This window comes from Schistocerca cancellata, chromosome 11 (genome assembly GCF_023864275.1).
Source record: "Schistocerca cancellata isolate TAMUIC-IGC-003103 chromosome 11, iqSchCanc2.1, whole genome shotgun sequence".
In the NCBI taxonomy this organism is placed as follows: Eukaryota; Metazoa; Arthropoda; class Insecta; order Orthoptera; family Acrididae; genus Schistocerca; species Schistocerca cancellata.
The window spans coordinates 155,307,619-155,332,214 of NC_064636.1; the positions used below are offsets into that span (position 1 = coordinate 155,307,619).

Genomic DNA, 24,596 nt, shown 5'->3' on the forward strand with positions numbered 1-24,596 from the left:
TATTGTGAAAATCAGCACCAGAAAGAGACAACACTATTGTCATACCAACCACTGCAGTGGCACTTGTTCTGCTGGGCCTGATGTTCTTCTGGTACATAAAAGACAAAGAACATGACTGAGTTCGGACAGAGCTATAGTTCACATTCCACTGGGTTGAATAACCTGAGCATAAAAGCAGTAGAATGAAGCACAATGCACTGTGATATAGTATGAAGAATAATCGATTTATTTTCACTTTTAAGTGGAAGGTAGAGAGTTAGAAAAAATTGTGTACGAAGCACAGTAATGAAATTAGTTCCATGGTGTTTGAGTTAAGGTGCAGGGAAAGGGGCCCTATGGAAATGGCTAAGATTCAGTGAAAGGGTTAAGGTAACTAATTGTTAGAATGATACTTAAGAGGCGAAATAAGGATGGAAATACTGGTCGCCAGTAACTCTGGTGTAATGGGTAGTATAGTTTGGTCAATCCAAGGGACAGAGTCTTTATAAAAAGGTCAGTGTAATGTACTTACAATAATTGGTAAAAAAAACATGCCTTAGCAGAAGTGAGTTGAAACAGGGCCAGCTGCCGATGGGCGAGTTATGCATTGGAAAGCAAAACATGGCCAACTGGCTTTGCAAAGCAGAGCCAGCTAGGCATAGTATAGCAACAGCCAATGCTGCAACATGCTAGTGGAAAGACAGAAGCTTTTCATCAAACAAACATAATCTGGAGCAGAGAAGTACTAACCAGTTTATGTACTACATGATTCTTGTCCCACCCTTACAGCCTACACCAAATGCCTGTGACACACAGAGTGACATCCTGGAATGCAGCATGGGGTCCACCTTTTGAACACAAGACAAAGAAGCCTGCCCTGGGTCACAAGCAAGCTGCCTGCTCACTCTAGACATTGCCTTCTGTGAAGATGTGTCAGAGTTAGACATACAGCAGGTCTCCGACAACAAAGGCCACTCTGCCAAAGCAATCTGCACACAGTTTACCTTGATCCAACATGTCCAGCAAGTGCTCCAAGCTCATATGCCCGTTGCCGTACAGTACTAAGGCAGTCTGTTGTGACCTTACAGCCAAATAACAGTCCTCTCTGCTGAAGTCACACATGGTCAACCCTGCCGTGGACTTTGGCATACATTTCAGTCTCTATGAACTGTCACCACATCCAAGAAACAATAGAACAATTCACACTAAGCCATCAGGGCACATCAATTTTTGACTGTCCTGCTTCTTTCTATGGCCCTCCACTGGCGAGTCTGGTAGGCATTTTCTCTGTGTCAAACTGCACTATCTGTAGCTGTGTACACAGCAATTGTGGATGTGGGGCTACCCAACAAACACTACCTCATTTCATATGTGCCCTGAAATCAGTGGCATAGTTGTCAGTTGACCAGAAAGCTATCTTCAATGCAGAACATGATTGTACAGTCATCTGGTTGAATGTTTGTAGGATTGTATCATGAATTAAACACAGGACAGGGAAGTAGTTGTTTGTGTTGCTTTAATTGCAGATGTGAGTGTTGCTTTGGTCATTTTACATTCAGTCCTAAATTTGCACATGTAGTCTTTTTAATTTTTTAGTTCTTCCTTACTAGCAATCCAATCAAGAATGGCTATTTTTGGTGGAGGAGGACCAAAATGCCACTCATCTGCTCTGTCTCCATGTTGTTCTGCATATGTTATTACCTTCAATTTATAGCCCACATCATATGAAACCTTTTTTTCCATTAGGAAACCACTAAAGAAAATACTATTCTGTTACCGACAACACAAATCACTTTCAGTTCAAGTTCACTGGCACTGTAGGCTGCAGTGACACATCTTAGGCTAGACAGTGTTATGGGTTTGTGATGGCAGGGCAGGAGGGGGAGGGGGGCAGTGTTAGCAAGCTTGTGAAGCTCACCAAGCTTGTGAAGCTCCAAAACTCATGTTCGTGAAATCAGTGCACTGCTGCTGCCAGTTGAATCCAATGTTGCCAGATAGAGATAGGTTTCCCACAGCATTGAATATATGGCCTTTCTTAAGGATGGCAGGAATTTTAAATCAAATGCTGGACATTATACATTAATTTTGAGTATAAGACACACCTGAATGTTGTAGGAAATTTTTTGAAGAAAAAAGTGTGTCATACTCCATGAAGTATGGAATGCTTTTGTTCTCTCTAAAATATAAGGTCAAATTGATGATGTTTCCTTGTGAGTGACACTCTTTGGGTCTCAGTGACCTGCCCTTCTTTCCTAACCTTCCTGTATCTATTACTAACTCTTTCCAGATGAAGGAACTAATAATTCCAAAAGCTAGGGAAGTTCCTTGTACCTGTGTGTGTATGTATTGTCAGTACTAGCTATTTCACCTCCTGAAGTTAAGTGGAGGTCAGCCATTTTGCCTGACAAATTAGTAGTTTTGAACCATTCCAAAATGTAAGCATTAGACTAAGATATAATTTTCTCAACATTATCTTTGTTTTTGCATCTGTAGTATATATTTTCCTGTCTGAGGAGGAAAAATGTAAATGATTTCCCACATCTATTTTTTTAAAGCTACAAATAGAGGTTACAATGATAGGAAGAGTCTTTGTCTCCAAAATATATACCTAACATGCTGATCAATATGACACTTCCTGTGTGCTGATTTGAACTGTGTAGACTATGTTACAAAGTACATTTTGTTTGGCTACAGTGTTATAGGTATTTTAAGTTTGAATTCATAATGTTTGCTGCCAGATATTCAACTAAAAACACTGATTAAGTTTTGATATCTGAAGAAGAATTTAATGTCAAGGATTCTTACTACACAGAAGGTAGGTCAAGTTAGTTAATATAAACCTAAACAATTTTTTTTTTTAAATGGTGCTGTAAAGCAAAGGTTTTATAGGGGGATTATTTTGTGGATGAAACAATAAAAGTTTCATTTGCTGAATAATTTCCATAGTAATGCATCTGTATATGAATGCTGCTGCATTGCTACACATTTGTACTAGCTTTCTGCTAAAGATAATGAATAGTAAATGAGAGAGAGAGAGAAATGTTGCAAAACTATAAGCAAATCAATTACAGTTGGTTCAATGTAGAGAAAATGACAAGAAAATATCAAGTCTTCAGAAGAAAGGAAAGAGAGCAACTTAGCAAATGTCTAGATTTAAAGTAAAGGAAAAGAGGAAGAGAGAGTTGTGAAGAGTATGTACAAAGAAAGTAAATGCACAACCACTCATGTCACTAGAGTGTAATAATCAGAACCCTATTTAGGTTCACACAAATCCCCACAAACTTCAATAAAAGCTACATCCACACTTGGAAATATGCAGTAACAAACAAATTAATTGTTCCAGTGCAACAGCTTCTGTAATGTTTAAGCATCCGTTAACAACACAAACTGAATAACAAGGTTTCAGAAAAAGAGAAGCAAACAACTGATTTCTTTTTACAACACAGAGGACAATTTGTAAGCACCTGATGGATAGGATACTGAATTATTTAAAGATCTGAAGACTAAGATGCACAGAGTTGTGCAAAAACACTACATAGTATTTTCATCTCAGGGAGCTTACAAGCAATTTCACGCAGGCACAGAAATGGGGCAAATAAAAAGTACTTTCATTCATTACATATTTTGTTGGTTTACAATGCACCTCAATGTACGCGTGAAAGTATCATGCCAACTCTATCTGGTGAATGCACTGAAAGTGACACAGAAAAAAGCATTTTTTCATGAGGTAGGGAGTTACTGGAACATGTAGTCTACTGTTAATTCATGTGTACTACGAACTCATGTATGAAGTGTAAAAACTGTAGCTCATAAACTTCACTCCACATTTAATAATGAAGTTGACTGGCAAAGAAGTAAAATGGAAAAAATGGATTAATGTTAACATGCAACAAAAATATGCAGAAGGTAATGGTACCATTGCTGATGCAGTGTCAGAAACTGATAAGCACATTTTATATTTAATATTTCACTGCTTCATTAAAAAAAACTCACAATCTGCTGAATTGGGGATATGCGCAAAATGGATCTCTCAAATCTGGAATCTACAGACAGACTTTGTAGATAATGTTTCTCTGATTAATGAAGACAAAAGTCAAAGTGCTCATCATCACATGAACAAGTACAGGCTTCACAGGTTTTGCCTGGATGTTGCAGAAACATTTTATTATGCCATAATCACTAATGAGATCTAACACATGAATGTTTCTATTGCTGTGTTCTAACATAGATTACAGCTGATTTAAATAAAAAGAACTCTTGCTTCAAAAAAGCGACAATTTGTTGAGATGGCTGTACTCCCCTATTTGAAAACAAGTACATGTTATCCAGCTTGTGTTTGAAAGTATTTAAAGTGGAAATGGACTGATATTCTTTGCAGCATGTCATGATAAAATTGTGATGGATGCTATTGGTGGTACAATGAGGAGAGGAGTGTGGAACCAGATGAAAGACAGAAAACGCTATGCTGGCTGAGCTACAGATTTTTATAAATGTGCACAAACTCAGATTCAAGCAAAAACCATGTTTTATGGTACTGGAAGACCTGTACAACTGAGTGTGTATATCTTACATTCAGGTCAAACTTTTTGCTCATATTCGAAACTACTATTATTTTTTACCTTAAGCTATCATAATATTCTTGTCAAAACAACCCTGAAGCTTGAAAAAATAAAACATCTTCTCATAACTGAGGATGCAACCCATCAAAGATGTGCTGGGTATTCAGAGGTGTAAAATGATTCCTGCGGGGATCAAATGCTGCGGATGAAGGCAATTGCATCAGATGCTGGCAAGGATGTGCATGTTGATCTGATAAATCCTGGATTGTTTGTCATTGTAGAAATTTTAAATGAGATAGGTATATAAAAATTTCTATGGCATCTCTGAAAATGCAGAAGCTATGGTAATGTCTTTGAAACCCATTACAAAGGGTACAATACATTCACAAAATACGAAAGTGACAGCACTTTTTGTTATAACTGAACAAATTTGAACATTAACAAATTAAGCAATGATTATTTAAAAAGGAAAAGATATTACTCATGTCTTTAGAATTGGGACCTACAACTGTGTTGCAAGATGAATTTTTTTTTATAACAAAATGTAATACAATGAAAAATTGAAAGACTTGTGTTTAAACTGTACGATTTATGTATAGTTTTAGTTTCTTAGAGTATCCAAAATTACATTATGAATGACACTATTTGTGTGAGCCTAAAATGTCCCAAATGCAATTAGTTTTTGACTTTTATCATCAAGATTTCAAGTTTTTGATACAATTATTGCATGCTTAATTTAACGCATTCCTTATGTATTTGCATTTTAAAGGAAGGGAACAATTCAAATAATTTATTATTTAAACAAAATTTTGAAAAAAATTCTTTCAGGAGCTATCTTTCATTCCACATAGCCGACTGTGTGAACACATTATCAATCATTTAGAAAACTAAATGTTACTATAACAATTAATGAAACTCACTTTTCATATGGATGATTGCCCAAGAGGAAACTTGGAATCACCCTTTCCTCAGCTGAATTGCACTTTTGATTCAACTGACCTTTAATGAGTAAGTATACTGTTGTATTCCACTAAAAATAATTTTATCTCTATCCACTGAAACTACGAGGCCTACTGATCATACAACAAATTCAAAATTTCCTATATCAGTTGGTGGATATTCAGTGCTTCAGTAATTTCTACAATGAAGTAAATGTATTTATTAACTAATTTACAGGTTCTGCCAATTCTTCATTGCATTTTCTTCATATGAAATTACTTTTAGAAGCGGTGCTCACTTTTAATAATATTTCAATGCACCCTTTAGGGTGTTCATTAAAATTATTTCAACCAATACCTCAGAACAAGAGTAATTAGTTTTTATGTTGGATAACTACTGCAACACAGCTGACCCATCACTACTACTCAAATTTTCTGAGAAAAAATGGTGCACACATTACATTAATCTCTCAATAGAGCTACATCATTTTATGACAAGAAATTAAGAATCTTCTGACATTTACTCAGTTGGGGACCAGAATTATTTTGAGAAAATATTAAATTCTTTATAAACTTGGCAACTAAAGACAATATGATTCATCACTGAAAACTTAGCACACATGAACTGAGTTAACTGTGTTGCAACAGATATGTACAATACAAATCTGTGTTAGCAACATCTGTACTCAGACACTGGGCTTAAGAGACCATGTTATTTTGAACATTATACATACTGGTTAGACAGAGATGAAAGGAGACAGTTTACCAGCAAAATGAAAAAAGGTTATGCATATGTACCCATTTGCACCAAGTATTTGGTTGGTATATGGTTCATGGCATTTTTTCGTAAGTTTAATAGATAACAGATACAAATAAGGGAGACTTAAATAATGAACGAAATGTTCTCCTTCATTATTTCCAGAAGTCTCACAATGTTGGGATGACTTTCATTCTGCAACTGTAGAAGTCACATGGTTTTAAGGTGAAGAACACTTTGAACAAGGTTCAGAGTGTATTTACATCTTGAAGGAAGTCCCTTGAAGGTTGTTCAATAGAGCAGAAAGGGAGAAAATCTGAGGGTGCAAGATCATTTGAATTATGTGGGTGTGCAATGATTTCGAAACCCAACTTCTGTGTACTGTTTTTTGGGCAGGTGTTATCCTAGAGTAGTGTCTTCCTGGCCGTTGTTCATGTAGTGCATATGTAACACATCTCAGTTGTTGACAGTAAATGTCAGCAGTGGTTACATTTCAAGGACACAATTGATAGTAAACCACACAGGATATACAACATTATCTTTTGCAGATGCCTTTTGTTGCTGCTTTGTTTGGGCTCAACCATTCTTTTCTTTTCCTTATTTTAGCAAACAGCCACCATATCTTATCAGCATAATGATACAGGGCAGGAATGATTAGTGTTGTTCACAAGCAACTGACGACAGGCAAGCAAAGATGCACATATGGCCATCCAATTTTGTGATTTTGGTTTAGTGCATGTGGTATTGGTACACCCTATTTCTGACCCTTCCCCATTGCACGCAAATGTCAGAAGGTCATGAAATGCCCACAGTTCATTGAATTTGCCAGTTCTCAAGCACAATTACATGGATCATTGTGAATGAATGCATTTAAATGACCTTCATCAAAGCCTGAAGGTAAGTCACTAATGGCAAAACAATTCTCCTTAGAATTACAAAACCATTTTCTTGCCAAGCACTGTCCAATGGCATTAAACATAAACAGAGCGCAAATGTTTCTGGCTTCCTCCACTGCTACTACAGCTGTACAAAACCCAAACAGATGAATATATCAACAGTGCTCCAATTTCTCCACTTGGCACTCCTCTTTCTAGTGACCACAGTTCCACTCACTATATCCAAATGACAAAATGACAATATGTAAACTCAAAGAGCAACAGTGAACTACAAATAAAAAAATGACAATTGATAAATAAACCCTCAGCAACTGGAATACCAACATGCAAAATGAAAGTGCTATCAATTTATGCACCAGCTTAATATTTAGGAAAAACTGAAATATCAGGCCATGAATAATTTCTTAATAGTAGCTGAAAAAACTGGGAGGAAAAGTGATCACTGAAATTAGATCCATAAGACTCAGTAAGGAAGTCTATACTTGACCAGACATCAGTTCCATCAGATGAATGGTCAAATCAATCACAAGAATCATCAGGTGACAGAAGAAGGAACTCTTCTTCTTATAATCATAACAATCTAATTACTAAAATATTGAGCTGAATTTACAGCATGACTGAAATATGCAGTAGAAGTGGAGAAAACTTATTGGCAACACATTACAACCTTGATCTCCCTTTACTCGGGAAACTACACTGTTATTGTGTTAAAAGAATTACATTTACAAGATCTGAATCTTAGCTTAGCAATAAAAAACTGGGTCATAGTAAAAATGATACCTTGGGAGGAAACCTATATACAAATTGGGGAAATAATACATACAATGTCCCACAGGGTTCAGCATTTGATTTATCCCAACCTACATAAATGTTGTGCTAAAACCATTGGAGGTGCCTTCAAAATCTGCAATGCTTGCCGATGACAAGTACATTTATAACTGCCAAACATATTTTTACTAGAAACAGCCAGGAGAATAATGGAACATGCTTTCAACTGGTTTACAGGCAACAGAACAAAAATTCAACATTTATAATTACAAAAACATACATCATGCAATTCCAAACAAATCCAAATGACTTACAGATGCAAGGAGATATCAATGACAGACACAGGATGAGGTTCCACGAGTTAAGTTCTTGGCCATTCAGATCAATAATAAATTCAGGAGGGACCAGCATGAGAATGAGTTAACCAAAAAGCTCATATCTGTCTGCCTTGCAATTAATGAATGTTCTTCCAGAGTGTCAACATGCTGAAATGCTTCCTAGCATACTTTCACTCAGTAGTATCCTATCAAATAATCTTATAGGGCATGGCAGTTACTATGTACCAATTAGTATTTACCCTATACAAGCTTGTAATAGGAACGTGATGTGATGTTGACAACTGAACACCTTGCATAAACCTCTTCATTGACCTACGGAATCTTGCACCTACCAGTAATGTCTACTTCTTCCAGTAGCAGGCCATTTCTGACTGCTTTACATCTTATAAAATGAGTCTTCCAGAGATGACTTGAACTGGTAGCTACAACATTAATAAGGGTAATGTGCTGTGCAATATGGGACAGGAAGTTTCTTGGTAGTGATCATGGTTTATTATTCAATTTATGTAATGTGATGAACAGTTTAGTGAGATTAGTACTGAACTGAATCTGAAAAGAAAGGAATTCTGTAACAAATTGAAGAAAGTTGAAAATATTAGAGAACACATAGATGGACCAAAAACAGAAGAGATGGAAAACTATCAGAACTATAATTTTTCATATGGATGGTGTACCACTGCATTGGAACCTGCTCAAAAGAGCACATCTTAACAGTTAGCTGCGTGAGGGATTGATCAGCTAAAGGGGCTGCAGACCCGGCCTTGAAATTTGCTTCATCTCACAGTATGGTACCTTTTTATTGGTGGGAGTTTGTGGAAGGCTCCACCTATGTGCCTCCTCTTCCAACAATTTTGGATGAACTATGATGCTACATGGGAACAGCAGTGAGTTTCCTAAACTGACATGCTTGCAAATGCATGCATCAAGTCTATCGCCTGGATGCTTTAAGGTGTTGAAAGGAATTTAGATATTTTTTATCAGTAAATGACGAATCTGATCCTAAACACAGCTATTAAAAGCACCTTAATGTTGTATGTGCACACATATAAAATATTAGAAATGGAAAAATCATATGGTTCCTTTGTAAATAAAGACTTTTCAGGCATGTATAGCAGTAAAAATCTGATCCCAATTCTGTACCTTTATTTATAACAAAGTTATAGCCTTGTAAAATCTGATGATTTTAAACAGCCTGAGGAATTGCTTATACAGGTATAACTTCTTCCAGTAAAATATGATAACCTTAATTTGTCTTGATGGGTTGCACCTATTATTGAATGTTTCTGAATTTTTTCATAAAATTAAAATGTTATTCATTTGTTCATTCTTTGATTTACACATTGCATTCCATAAATGAAGATGTGGATGGATGTGGGATGAGCCAGGCTGCAAATCTGGAGGCAGAAGCTCCCACAGGAATTTACTGGCTGTAAAAAATATTTACAACCAGCTGTTTGTGACTAGTGCTAATCTACTCACACTGCTAATTATGGGAACTGCTAATAGATTATTTTGTATGTATGTATGTACGTATGTATGAGTACTTTTACTACTATTAAAACTATCACTGCAGCTCCTACTACATTAATCAGCTACTTATTTTACCTAGTATCTCCAAATACATTGATACTTCGCTATCCACCCAATGGCGCGTGGCAAAGGGTACCACTTAACCCTGCTGGTCACTTCCTTTCCCATTCCACTCACAAATACAAGGGAAGAAGACTGTATGTGTGCCTCCATCTCAGACATGATTTCTCAAATTTTATCTCCATAGTCCTTATGTGCAATGTATGTTGGAAACAACAAAATTGTTCAACAGTCAGCTTCAAATGGCAGTCCTCTAAATTTCTCAATAGCATTCCTCGAAAGAATATCACCTTCCCTCTGGGAATTGTCATTTGAGTTCCTGAAGCATCTCTGTAACACTTGTGTGTTGTTTGAACCTACCAGTAACAGGTGTAGCAGCCTGCCACTGAATTGCTTCTCCAACAAAATGTTACTTGCTATATTGCTAGCTTGCTCTAGCTTCTCATACAATTACCTAATAAAATTCCCAATTCTGCAATAAATACAGAATCTTGCTGGCCATGTGCCAGTATCAAAATCGTCAGTCCTATTTTTCTGCATCATTATTAAGCCCTAGCATTTTATGCTCCTGATACCACGAAGACTGTATGTTGCTCTAGCTGACATAGCTAAGATGATCACTGCACAGCTCCATGTCCTACTCAGGTTCACTGTTATGGTCACATATCCTACACTTAGATTTGCTACTCATGTTTTCTTTTTTTATATACACTCCTGGAAATGGAAAAAAGAACACATTGACACCGGTGTGTCAGACCCACCATACTTGCTCCGGACACTGCGAGAGGGCTGTACAAGCAATGATCACACGCACGGCACAGCGGACACACCAGGAACCGCGGTGTTGGCCGTCGAATGGCGCTAGCTGCGCAGCATTTGTGCACCGCTGCCGTCAGTGTCAGCCAGTTTGCCATGGCATACGGAGCTCCATCGCAGTCTTTAACACTGGTAGCATGCCGCGACAGCGTGGACGTGAACCGAATGTGCAGTTGACGGACTTTGAGCGAGGGCGTATAGTGGGCATGCGGGAGGCCGGGTGGACGTACCGCCGAATTGCTCAACACGTGGGGCGTGAGGTCTCCACAGTACATCGATGTTGTCACCAGTGGTCGGTGGAAGGTGCACGTGCCCGTCGACCTGGGACCGGACCGCAGCGACGCACGGATGCACGCCAAGACCGTAGGATCCTACGCAGTGCTATAGGGGACCGCACCGCCACTTCCCAGCAAATTAGGGACACTGTTGCTCCTGGGGTATCGGCGAGGACCATTCGCAACCGTCTCCATGAAGCTGGGCTACGGTCCCGCACACCGTTAGGCCGTCTTCCGCTCACGCCCCAACATCGTGCAGCCCGCCTCCAGTGGTGTCGCGACAGGCGTGAATGGAGGGACGAATGGAGACGTGTCGTCTTCAGCGATGAGAGTCGCTTCTGCCTTGGTGTCAATGATGGTCGTATGCGTGTTTGGCGCCGTGCAGGTGAGCGCCACAATCAGGACTGCATATGACCGAGGCACACAGGGCCAACACCCGGCATCATGGTGTGGGGAGCGATCTCCTACACTGGCCGTACACCACTGGTGATCGTCGAGGGGACACTGAATAGTGCACGGTACATCCAAACCGTCATCGAACCCATCGTTCTACCATTCCTAGACCGGCAAGGGAACTTGCTGTTCCAACAGGACAATGCACGTCCGCATGTATCCCGTGCCACCCAACGTGCTCTAGAAGGTGTAAGTCAACTACCCTGGCCAGCAAGATCTGCGGATCTGTCCCCCATTGAGCATGTTTGGGACTGGATGAAGCGTCGTCTCACGCGGTCTGCACGTCCAGCACGAACGATGGTCCAACTGAGGCGCCAGGCGGAAATGGCATGGCAAGCCGTTCCACAGGACTACATCCAGCATCTCTACGATCGTCTCCATGGGAGAATAGCAGCCTGCATTGCTGCGAAAGGTGGATATACACTGTACTAGTGCCGACATTGTGCATGCTCTGTTGCCTGTGTCTATGTGCCTGTGGTTCTGTCAGTGTGATCATGTGATGTATATGATCCCAGGAATGTGTCAATAAAGTTTCCCCTTCCTGGGACAATGAATTCACGGTGTTCTTATTTCAATTTCCAGGAGTGTAGTTTTAGGGCACAAAACCGCTACAGTCATTAGTGTCCAGTTTGTGGCTTAGGGAAAGGTAAAAAAATTGGAAATTAGCAACAATGGGAGTGAAACTTAAAAAGTGGGGAAACTAAAAGAAGAAGGATAGCTTAGAAAACCACTACAGAAGAGGGGGTGGGGGGGGGGGTTGTTTTCCCCAAAAAGAGCTTCAAATGACCATCATCTCACTGACACTGATAAACCCGAGGACGCGATCGGCTGATCAAGTGTCATCTGCTAAAATGGAAGATATGTCAGGTAACAGCTGTAAACAGGCACTTAGTGGAGTAAAATAGGGTCACTGAGGCACTGAAGTAAAAAGTGTCTCACCGTCCACAGTTGAGAGCAGTGGAGACAAAGTGGGGGAGGATCACCACTTAAACGGTGTCAATGGCCAAAAAGACAGTGCCCTATCCAGAGTCTAGTTAAAATTACCTCCTCCCGATGACGAGTTCAGGAGGAAGAGGTCCAAGTACAGGAAAGAGATTTCACATCCCACAATTTATTATTGAGAAGTGCAGACTAATGTGCATGCCATAAAAGAGCAACACGAAGACATAAAACACTCTGTAGATCGGTGAAGGGAACCATGCGAACAGCACGTTGAAGAAGAGAGACTGCAGCTTTGGCGGCTATATCGGCCATCTCGTTTCCACGGATACCAATGTGCCCTGGGATCCAGAGGAATGTCACAGAGATTCCCCCCCCCCCCCCCCCCCAAGTGGAGGCAGTCCTGAATCCGGTGGACCAGAGGGTGGACAGGGTAAAGAGCTTGGAGACTGAGGAGAGAGCTGAGCGAACCTGAGCGTATAATATACTGTACCCACTGATGGCGACAGATGTATTGGACAGCCTGGAGAACAGCGGAAAGCTCCGCAGTGAAAACCAAACACTGGTCAGGAAGTTGAAATTGATTATGGGTATCGCCAACAATATAGACACTCCGAACACCAAGTGATGTTTTTGAGCCGTCAGTGTAAATAACTGTGGCATACTTCATTTGTGCGCATAGAGTAGCAAATGCCCGATGATAAATGAGAGAAGGGGTACCATACTTGGGACGCTGACAAAGGTCACGGAGCAGGCAGGTCTGGCGGCACAGCCAAGGCAGTGCTGTACCCCCAGCTGTCAAGCAAGTTTTAGGAAAAAGGAAGAAAATAGAATGTAGCACTTTACGGAAATGGAAACCTGGTGGTAGTAGAGAGGAAGGGTGGCCTGCATACCCTAAATCCAAGGCGGCATTGAAAAAAAGGTCATGGGCCAGATTAGCAGGCATGGGAGACATGGCTTGCAAAACAACTCAGAAGGGCAACTCGCTAATTGGACAGCAGAGGTTCAGCAATCTTTGCATAAAGGCTTTCCACAGGGCTGGTGTAAAAAGCTCCAGATGCTAAACACAATCCATGGTGGTGGACAGAGTCGAGACACCGAAGAATAGACGGCCAAGCAGAGGAGTAAACTATGCTTCCATAGCCCAATTTCGAGCGCATTAAGGTGCAATAGAGGCAGAGAAGGCAAGCCGAAAGATAAGAAACTTGGGAGGACCAGCACAGTTTTCTTTCAAACATAAGACCCAAGAACTTAGCGACGTCTGTGAACAGAAGGTCAACAGGTCCTAGATGTAGGGATGTCGGAAGAAACTCTGTACGACACCAAAAATTGACACAAACAGTCTTACTGGGAGAAAAGCGGAAGCTGGTTTCAATGCTCCAAGAGTGGAGGTGATCGAGACATCCTTGAAGACGTCATTCAAGAAGACTGGTCTGTTGAGAGCTGTAGTACCTTGCAAAATTGTCCACAAAGAGGGAGCCCGAGACATCGGGAAAGAGACAATCGATAATTGGATTTATGGCGATGGCAAACAAGTACAACACTTAGCATGGAGCTCTGGGGTATCCTGTTTTCTTGGGAGAAAGTATGGGAGAGAGTAGTGTTCACCCACAATTTAAATGTGTGGTATGCCATAAATTCACTAATAAAAAGGGGCAGACGACCTTGAATGCCCGAAGAGAACAGTGTGTGGAGGTGCCTGTCCTCCAACAGGTATCGTATGCTCTATCCAGATCAAAAAAATATTGCTACTGTTTGGCATTCCCTGAGAAAATTGGTCATGATATAAGTGGAGAGAGCAACAGGATGGTCGGCTGCAGAATGATGCTTTCGGAAACCGCATTGGGCACATGTTAAAAGACTTCGCGACTCCAGCCACCAGGCTAAATGGCAATTCACCATACGGTCCAAAACCTTACATACACTACTCGTGAGAGAAATGGGGCGATAGCTAGAGGGGAGATGTTTGTCCTTCCCAGGTTTCAGAACAGGAATGACAATAGCTGTCCACCATCTTCTAGGAAAAGTACTGTCTATCCAAATTCGATTATAAAGGCAAAGGAGGTAGCGCAGACTACGGAATGATAAATGCAGTAACATTTGGATGTGGATACCATCCAGTCCTTGGGTGGAAGAGCAAGAAGAAGAGTGTGTTGGAGTTCCTGCATGGAGAAGACAGTATTACAGATTTGGCTATTTTGAGAGGAGAAAGTAAGAGGTCGCACTTCTGCTGCACATTTCTTCGGGAGAAAGGCTGGCAGGTAATTTGAAGAGCTCGAAATCTCAGCAAAGTGGTGACCCAAAGAGTTAGAAATTGCGACGGGGTCCACTAAGGTATCATGTGCAACAGTGAGCCCAGACATCGGGGAGAAACTAGGCATGCCAGATAACTGTCGGATTTGACTCCAAACTTCTGAGGAGGGAATGAAGGTGTTAAAAGAGCTAGTAAAGAAGTCCCTGCTTGCCTTCTTGCTACTGCAGATGACTCGATGGCATGGCACACATAACAGTTAGCCAAAGTAGGATGGTGACAGAAAAACAAAGAGCGTGTCACCGCTCACGTATTGCGTCATAGCATGCCTTGTTCCACCAAGGAACTGGGGGACACTGGGGCAAATTGGAGATGCGAGGTATTGAATGTTCCACGGGTGTAAGAATAACTTCTGTAAAATGAGTCACCTGATCGTTGACACTAGTAAAGTGACGGTCATCGAATGTCGCTAGTGACGAAAAAAGTGCCCAGTCAGCTTGGGCAAACTTCCAGCATCTCAGGCGCAGAGAAGGCAGTTGTGGCTGCAATCGAAGGACACATGGAAAATGGTCACTTGAGTGTGTATCAGCAAGAGTGAATCATTCAAAGCGCCGAGCTAGCTGAACAGTACCGACCGAAAGGTCCAAATGAGAGAAATTCGCCGTGGAGGCAGAAAAAATGTAGGTTCCCCTGTGTTGAGGCAAACAAGATTCACTTAGTGGAAGACGTCAATCAAGAGGGAGCCCCTCGGGCAAGGACACGGAGATCCCCAAGGTGGGTGGTGGGCACTGAAGTCCCCAACCAGCAAATAGGGAGGTGGGAGCTGACCAAGGAGATGAAGGAGATCAGCTCTTGCCATTGGTGTGGATGATGGAATGTATACGGTACAAAGAGAAAAAAAAGGTGTATCCAGAAAGGGAACAGCAGACAGTAACAGCTTGGAAGGAACTGTTTAAGGGGATTGGGTGATAATGGACAGTATCATGGAGAAGAATCTTAAGTCCACCACGTGCTGAAGTGCCATCAACAGAGGAGAGATCAAACCGGACTTACTGAAAATGAGGGAAAACAAAGCAATTGTGGGGCCGCAGCTTTGCTTACTGAAGACAGAAGAAGACCGGCGAGTAGCATCATAAGAGGATCGACAATTCATCCCGATTGTCTCTAATGCCGTGGATATTCCAATGGATAATTGACACAGGGTGGACAGAAAAGGGAAGAATCTTATCACGGTTGCTCTCAACTCAACGACTGCTGAGAGCCGGCAGCCGACATTGTGGAATGGCATTCAGCCAAAGGCATAAGATCCCGATCCATAGGTTGTTCGGGGGCAGCTCCTGCCACCAGCGATTGGCCAGTTGATCGGCCGCCAGCACTGCGCCTTGGTGACAGAAGACGGCCGAGGGCGGTTACCTCCAGGTGGCGCTGTAGATGACACATGCCGTGGCAGAGAAGGAGAGGAACGTGGTTTCTTGTGAGCCTTCTTAGAAAGAGGACGTTGGGATGAGGGAGGTTTCGATGGTTGTGAAGTCTGGGTACGTACAAAATCTTCGCGAGTAGGCTCTTTTTTGGAAGCCCGGGTGTCTGATTTTGGGGCTCGTGATTTAGCAGAAGCCAATGAAGGGTAAGCCGTAGAGTGAGCAGGTGATAGTGTGGAGGTTGCACAGGTGATCTTTGCACTGGCCAATCTGATGACCGTGACACTGAAGGTGAGATCACAAGAGTGCGTGGCTGCCTCCTTAGTAGGCTGAGGAGATGCTAGGACAGTGCTATATTTACCTGCTGGAGGCACAGTGAGCTTTCGACTGGCGAATAACTTATGAGCAGCAAATGTAGTCACCTTTTTCTTCACTCTGATTTCCTGAATAAGCTGTTCATCTTTGAAAATGGGGCGATCTCTAGAGGAAGCAGTGTCATCACCCACACAGTTGATGCAACAAGGGGATGGAGGTGGACAAGCATCCTCTTGGGCATCCTTGCCACACGTAATGCATTTGGCTGGATTGGAACACGACTGGCTGGTATGATTAAACCGCTGACACCGATAGCAACATGTAGAGTTGGCGATGTAAGGGCGAACTGAAATTATCTCATAGCCCGATTTAATGTTCGATGGAAGATAAACTGTCAAATGTCAAGAAGATAGTACAGGTTGGTACCAAGTCCTTGTCAACCCTTTTCATGACTCTATGAACAGCTGTTATGCCCTGGTCAGACAGGTAGTTTTGAATTTCCTTGTTGGACAATCCGTCAAATGAGCATGTATAAACCACCCCGCAGGATGAATTTTAAATGCGGTGCACTTCCACCCGGACAGGAACGGTCTGTAGCAGTGAAGTTCGCAGCAACTTTTGTGCCTGGGGGGCACTGACTGTTTCTAACAATGTGCTACTCCGTAATCGGGAAGAAGACTTTACAGGACCTGCAGTTGTGTCGACACCTTTTTGAATAATGAAAGGGTTGACTGTGGACAAGTCTTGACCTTTGTCTGACAAGAAACAACAAGGAACTATTGCACTGATGGAAGGATTGTCCGCAGCTGAGACTCATTTAACTTTCGCTTGTGAGCAGAAATTGTAGACGTAGAGGAAACCATTGCAGAATTATCCCGCATGATTACCAGCATCTTTGATGACGCACTCCTTCCTTGTGGGGGGCCCTCTCTGAGGGCACTCCCGCATTAGGTGACCGTTCACACCACAGGTCAGACCTCCCAAGGAACGGACAGAGGGACCAATTCGCACATTCGGAAGGTACCAGCTCGGGTAATCACTCCTCCCTGGGCCTGGACATTACCAGGGATAGGTACGTGTCCTGTCTGTCTACCCAGGGTGGGGAAGTACACGTTACTGTCACGGACTACGCGTGGGTCAACCTTCACACACGCACAGGGAGGAAAGAAAGAGAAAGGGAAGAACAAAGAAAAGGAAAGAAGAGAGGTCTCAAACGCCGCAGCAGAGAAGTGGGTAAAGAGAAGAGGCAAGTAAAAGAGAAGGACAAAGGCAGGGCAGAGACTTTCTAGCACAGAAAGCAAAGAAGAGAGACTGCTCACAGTTACAAGCATCTGTCTCCATACAGAGGCACGAAACATAGAGGCGGAGGTAAAGGGGGAGGGGGCAGGATGGAGGATGGGGAAGGATGTGGAAAAGGAAGGTATGCAGCCCGGAAAGGAAAAAGAGCCGCACTACCTCAGGTTCCCATGCTTGCCATGCACGTATCCACAAAAGAGTTGTGGACCCCCTGGGGGGAGCTGCTGCTCGGGTGTCTACCACTATTTAATCTAAGTTGCATATTTTCAAAGTAACAAATGGGGCGCACATCAGTGATTACAGTGATAACCACGTGACTTGGTTTTTCAGACCACACAACCAGCAACACACTGTTCTGCACACTTGGTATGGGAGCAGCACTCCATGCAGTGGACACTATACCTGAAACTCTGGCCCCGGTGCCATGGAACCATCTTGCTCGACCTGTGATCTCTTGGAATCTATATGAAGGCCAGTATGACCTTTTGTATTTTCATGGTAAGTGGTCACCAACTACAATCCAGCCACTTTGACAACTACAGCTATGCCCTAGAACACCCTACAGTTCGCTGTTTTGGTTAAACTCCTCATATGCACACCCCTGACTACTATGGGTGGCATTCTCATTGGTGCAAAACCCTTCTTGTGGAACGATACTATTACCATTTCACTTACTGTCCTGTCTACTTGTGATGCCAATGCATCCCTTTAATTTGTTTAAAATGGCATATGAGTCTTTGTGACACTAAGTGTTGGCCTGTTAGCTGTGAATCAGCTACACTCCTTTACATACTGTCTAAGCTGTCCCTAGCATGATAGTTTGGTTCCTTGACCTCTATGCTTGTATAATCACCACACATTTCAGTGCCTGACGAAGCCAACATTTCGGTGCCTGAAGAATCCTTTATAACCGCAACATTTGTTTATGAACAATAAGATCAAGAGTGAGCCAGTACCTAACATTCTGCAATTGTGTGTTGAATGTTTCCCGGTCTTTGCCTAATTTCATTCCTGTGACATCTCTTGTGAGCATCTCTTTCCCTTACCAATGTCATAAATCACATTTAAAAAATTGCTATTTCTTCTTTAGATCTGCCATGACTCGAATGGTGAGGTCACACATGGCTTCATCTATGTACAATTATTCACCAAAAGCCATACACAGAGTTTTTTAATCACTGAAAATTTTATAACTAATACCACAGAAGCTGCCACAACATGTACAGGTTTTAGCCAAAGTAGCAGGGCTGATCTACGACACAAATTTTATCTCTCTTTTTCAAACCCCCAAAAATTTTTTGGACAAACTCAAGAATAACTATGATACACACACAAGATAAGAACAGTCAATGTTTTTTTCTTTTTTTAATTGTATTTATCAGAAGTTATTGAAAGGAGGAATATTTCTCAAAGGACCTACACTTCATCTAAATGTGAAGTTTGTGCATCCATCACACACAGCCATTATACAATATAGATGATATCAACAAGATCAGCCACCAGTCCCATTCCACTTCTATTTAAAACAGACCGCATGTACCAGGTGATACGAAAGTCAAGTGCAGGAGTACAAGAATACTCTACAATTAAGAACAGAAACATGTTCCAGAAAACTGACAATCTGTGAGAATTCCACTGCAGTGCACCTTTTACTCTACACACTTAACAAAACACTTATTACATGACTCAAAGCAATACATAAGAGATGTGAATACTTACAATATTCTCTGTTACATTCATTTCCAAATTTAATTCAGGATCCTTCTTGATAAAATCAGTGGACCAAGATATTCCCAGTGGGTCTTTAACAGGCTGAAAGAAGAAAACAATCTGAATTATAACTGCTTGCTAACTTCTGTACATATGACACAGCTCTCAATATTCCTTTCTTATGAATATCATCCAACTTGGCAGAGATTCTTATCGCTTGGGAACAGTGAGTGTCAGAATGAATCTGAATCAGTTCTAATGTCTCTGATTTTGCTTGCAGCCATTTTGTATTATTTATTTGGCATACTTTCACTTTCTATTCCTGTCACATAATCCAGAGGCACTATGACCTGCTCTATCGGCAAAATGGAGAGCTGCATCAAACCAGTCTCAGGACTGAAGACCACAGCAACAACATATCGGGTGGTCATACTCCCATATACAAACTTTATATATGTGTGGGGCAACATTTAAAAATTAAACTCAGATAATATAGACTTGCAAATAATCATCCAGCTGTAAACCCATAAACAAGAGGACTTTTTGGTTATTAATCAAATAAATATGGCATTCCACACATTATCATCAAAATTAACCAAATTTACTGCTATTTACACAGTTTCTTGCTATGTCACCTTGTATTTTCAGTGACCACTCTTTAGGAAACAATGCAAATTTATGTCATGTGTACTGGGGAAAAATCACAAGGAATTACATACAGCCAATGCAAGATTTCAGTAATGATGTAACTACTACAGTGAATAGTGACTGGGAACTCTAGAATATACACCCATCACATATCACAGTTCCACATCATCTGTTAGAGCACTGCGACACAGAGACATGTAACAAGATTAACAATTACTTCCAAGAGGAAGTCTTCCTTGCTCCCTTGACACCAAATATGTACTTAAGGCATTCATTACATAGAATCACAATAAAAAATTAATGAAAGGGTAAAGGTTCATAAAAATATGCTTGTCACAAATGCAGTTAAATTACCATTCGTAATAACCTACAAATAACACATTTAACTAGAGTCAACTGGAAGACCACGAACATTCTTGATAATAGTTGGTATCATAGGTTACAACTGTTCACCATCCATGAAAATTTAGTTTCAATGCCCCATTTTTGTGTCATGACATTCTTACTACACTTTCTGCACAATAAACTGCTTGTGTGAAAACTTACATTATGCTCAGATCCATCAGCATCTTGTTTCAGTTCAGGATCTTGCTTTACCCAAACACTAAGGCTGTCAGTCTTTAATGGGTCTTCAAGAAACTGAAAAAAAGCAAAAAAAGTGAAGTGATCAAGGCTCTGAAGACTATGGGACTTAACTTCTAAGATCATCAGTCCCCTAGAACTCAGAACTACTTAAACCTAACTAACCTATGGACACCACACACATCCAAGCACAAGGCTGGATTCGAACCTACGACCATAGCGGCCACGCAGTCATCAAGGCTTCTGAGTCTTGTTCCTAGGTGGACTTGTGGAGAGAGGGAGAGAAACTTTCAAACATATCTTGTGTAGAAGCTGTCATGGCCATATCACTAATAATCACATATATTCATCAATTAGAAACAGGCAGCAAGAAAAATTGGTGCCACAATTCAAATATTTGAAACCAAAGCTTTGTTTATTCTTGAAGGCAAGCACAACAGTAAGTTATTGACACCAAAATATCAATCAAAATTATTTCTTAGATACCAAACAGCAACCAGCATAGACAGTAATCATACATATTATGAAAGTGGATTTGTTCCACCAACTCCTAAACCACTGGTTCGACTTCAACCACGCCAGGTACACATATTACTCACTATCTAGACTAAAATACTAAGAAGGTAAGAAGCAGCAACCTCCTATGGAGGTGGGCAGGATGATGTGGCAAGAGGCAGGGAAGAACAACAGACAGAGAGGGAGGTTGCAGGAAAAAATGGACAGAGAGAGCATACCAGGAGGACAGAAGTGGTTGTCTGATTGAATGATTAAAGGCACCAAACTACTAGATCATCCACTCCCTCTTCCTCAAACAGGCAGGCAGATCTACATGACTGTTGGTAAGAGAGAGCCTACCACACACAATCCAGAGGAAGAAAACCTGAATGCCTATGAAAGGTCAATGAAACAGATACAAGGAACAAAAAGAAAAATGGTAGACAGGCAAGGTGCAGCCAGAAGCAGCAGAGTGCAGAATGCAATGGGGGGACATACATCCCGCAGTCCCCACCACTTACCAGAGGTACGCCAGTGCCTAAGAAAGACTAGCAACACAGATAGGGCAAGAGAAGTACAGAGACAAATGATCAATGTGAGAGGAGGGAAGAAGAGTAAAAGAGCAGGTAGGGTGAGAACTGGGCTGGTTCACCATGCCCAGACAGCTGCAGCCTGGTGTGGGCAGAGGAGGCAACAAAGTGTGCAGCTAACCCCTCAATGGGTCAATAATCTTAAGTAGCCGTCCCTTAAAGAAAGTGGTAAAAGCCCTCCTCATGAATTAAACATAAAACTAAGTCAGCCACTGAGGCATCATCTCCTAACCCCAGTGGGTAACGAGTCAGGGAGACTAAGATTCTGCCACAGGGTGGCTATGTTGCACTGAACAGGAAAATAAAGACCACTGTTGAACGGGAATGACGAAAGTGCGGTGGCACTGGAAGTGATGACTGTGAGTCAACCAGATACAGCCGATGTGGAGCTAGCACAGGATGGAAGAATGTTTGTGAGAGGCATGCATGGAGGACCTCCATAGATTCAGTCTCCTTATCACTGCTTGTTTGAAATCACAGTGATCCATTCCATATTTCAGGTTCCTAAAACTTGATGGTGTCATACCGATCAGAGTTCTGTTTCCAGACTACTAATTACCAGAGCCAGTTTACTGGTAGCTTGTTTGGGCACGCTATCAACAAGTTCATTCCCAGGCATCCCAACATGACCCAGAGTCCAAACAATCGTCACTGAGCATTCACATTTCTAAAGGGCATACTTGGAATATTGGTTAGCAATGACCAATGGATGCTGAGGGTAATACTGGTTGAAAGCTTTCAAACTGATCAAGAGGTTGCTGAAGAATGAAGGACCCACCAGTGGAGGAAAGGATATGCTCAAGAACACACGATATGGCTACCAATATTACAGCTTCCGGCAAGGAAGGCAGTTCAGTATGATCCGTGACAGTGTAAGCAAAGCCCATGTGATCAGCAATCAGTATAGACTACTGCTGAACTCCAGGATGCACCGAGGATGGAGAAAAATTGGTGACAGAGGGCCTCAGGAGAGACTGTGTCTTTTGGACCTCATGATGGGTCAAGGCAAAGCTGTGACCTATGGGTTCCTCACAGAGGTGTACATGAGCGGGCCCAGAGGAGATGTGGACGGAGAAATAACTGAAATTCAGAGGGGAGGGACAGGGTGTGGACTGCGATCAAAATCCCTGATCCGAGCCACCTTTGTGGTGTGTTTGGAAAGAGGGGACAATAGTTTGGATGCTTAGGAGAGTTGCAAACATAGGTAGCATAACTGAGAAGCTGTTGTTGGCACCTGATACACAATGAATGGACCCCAATCTCCATGAGTAATCTGTTTCAGGACTAGTTAAAAGGCTCCTGTTGCAAATCAAACCCAACAGTGGTGCATCAGATCCTGTATCCGCAATGCTGAGAATGATGCTGAACCATATGCCAGACTCCCATAACCAAGACAGGATAGTGCACTATGCACCCCTGCTGGTGTTACTCAGGTGACAAAGTGTACTGAGGTGCAGCAAGCACTTTCACTTACACTGCAAAATACTGGGAATTCATGTCAACTAAGAATCAAAGACCAGTCCTAAAAAGCATTAAGTTCCGGCCACTTTGAGTAGTTTGTCATCAAGAAAGTTCTGGTTGTGGATGAACCATATGATGTTGACAGAAAACTATGACATGGGTCTTGGCAGGTGAAAACAAAAATCCATGGGTGAGTGCCCATGAAGGCGTCTTTCATATGGCGCCTTCCTGTCTACATTCAGCGACACGCACACTAGAGAAACAATAGTAAGAGACAGAAACAGTCAGCATACAAGGATGGTGACACTGATGACCTCACAGCTGGAGGTGACCATTGATGCCTTTTAGAAAGACAAGGACACTCAGTACAGAGCCCTGCAGGACTCCATTATCTTTGATATGGGGAGTGTTGAGGAAAGCACCAACTAGAACCCAGAATATTCACTGAGACAGGAAATTCTAGATAAAAACTGGGAATGGATCCCACAGACCCCACTCGTGTAAGACAGCAAGGATATGGTATCACTTCCTGGTGGCACAGAGCTTTTACAGGTTGAAGAAGACGGCTACAATGTATTGACATTGGGAAAAAGCTGATTGGCTGGCAGACTGCAAGCAAACCAGATTACCAGTAGTGGAACAGCCTAGGCGAGAATTACAGTGGGATGCAGTTAGAAGATTCTGAGACTGAAAGAACCACACAGCTACCAGCTCACTGAGCATTCAAGTAATTTACGGAGAACATTGGTGAAACTTACTGGGCGATAACTGCTCTACTCTAAAAGCGTTTACCCAGTTTCGGCAATGTGACAATGATGCTTTCGAATTGTTGCAATGGGTACTGGCCCTCACTCTATATACAGTTACAGATGGCAAGGATATGATGCTGACGATCTACTCATAGCTGCTTCATCATTTGGTTGTGGATGTGACCTGGCTCTGGGACTGTATCAGGGCAGAGGGCTAGGACATTGATGAATTCACACTCAATGAATGGAGCTTTATACAGCTCTAGGTGGCATGTAGTAAAAGATAATTGCTTTTGCTCCACCCATTGCTTGAGAACACGAAAGACAGGTTGATAATTCTCAGACGCTGAGACTCAAGCATCTGCAGAGCAAAATGTTCAGCAATGGTGTCTGGGTCAGTGAAGACAGTGCAATTTCAAGGCAATAGCAGATATGCCCTACTAGTGTCTGGTATATGTCGACATGTCTCATCTTAGGTCAAACCTGCGATGGACAGGTATATGGTCCGATGGTTGAAACATGCTGCTACCAGTGTCATTGTTTACATGATTTCATCAGGTGGCAGACCTAGGCATGAAGCCACATAAAGTAAATAAGATGCTCCATTGATCAGTGCCACTTATGGTGCTGGAGCCTGCCTACTGTCTCTAATGGCCTCTGCAATCTCTGATGACCACTAAGGTACTCTCTTGTCAGAACAGGCCTGAGGAACAGGGGATTGCTAAATCAGCTCCCAAATGAATGGCTTGAATTATATTCTGGACTGCCTTGTT

General features: G+C 42.0%; 1 protein-coding gene across 5 annotated transcripts in view; it reads right to left on the bottom strand.

Annotated features, from left to right (window-relative positions):
- LOC126108889 (zinc finger protein 729-like) overlaps positions 1–24,596 on the bottom strand; it is a 114,798-nt gene that overhangs the window by 63,608 nt on the left and 26,594 nt on the right. For 3 of the 5 annotated variants that reach the window (XM_049914251.1, XM_049914256.1, XM_049914254.1), the window contains exons 2-3: positions 20,493–20,585; positions 19,308–19,400 (exon numbers count right to left, since the gene is read on the bottom strand). In XM_049914251.1, coding sequence (XP_049770208.1) covers positions 19,308–19,400; positions 20,493–20,585 — 186 coding nt within the window. Of the gene's footprint in view, positions 1–8,546; positions 8,658–19,307; positions 19,401–20,492; positions 20,586–24,596 lie in introns of those variants that run through there. The other 2 variants (XM_049914255.1, XM_049914253.1) reach the window with 2 other exon arrangements.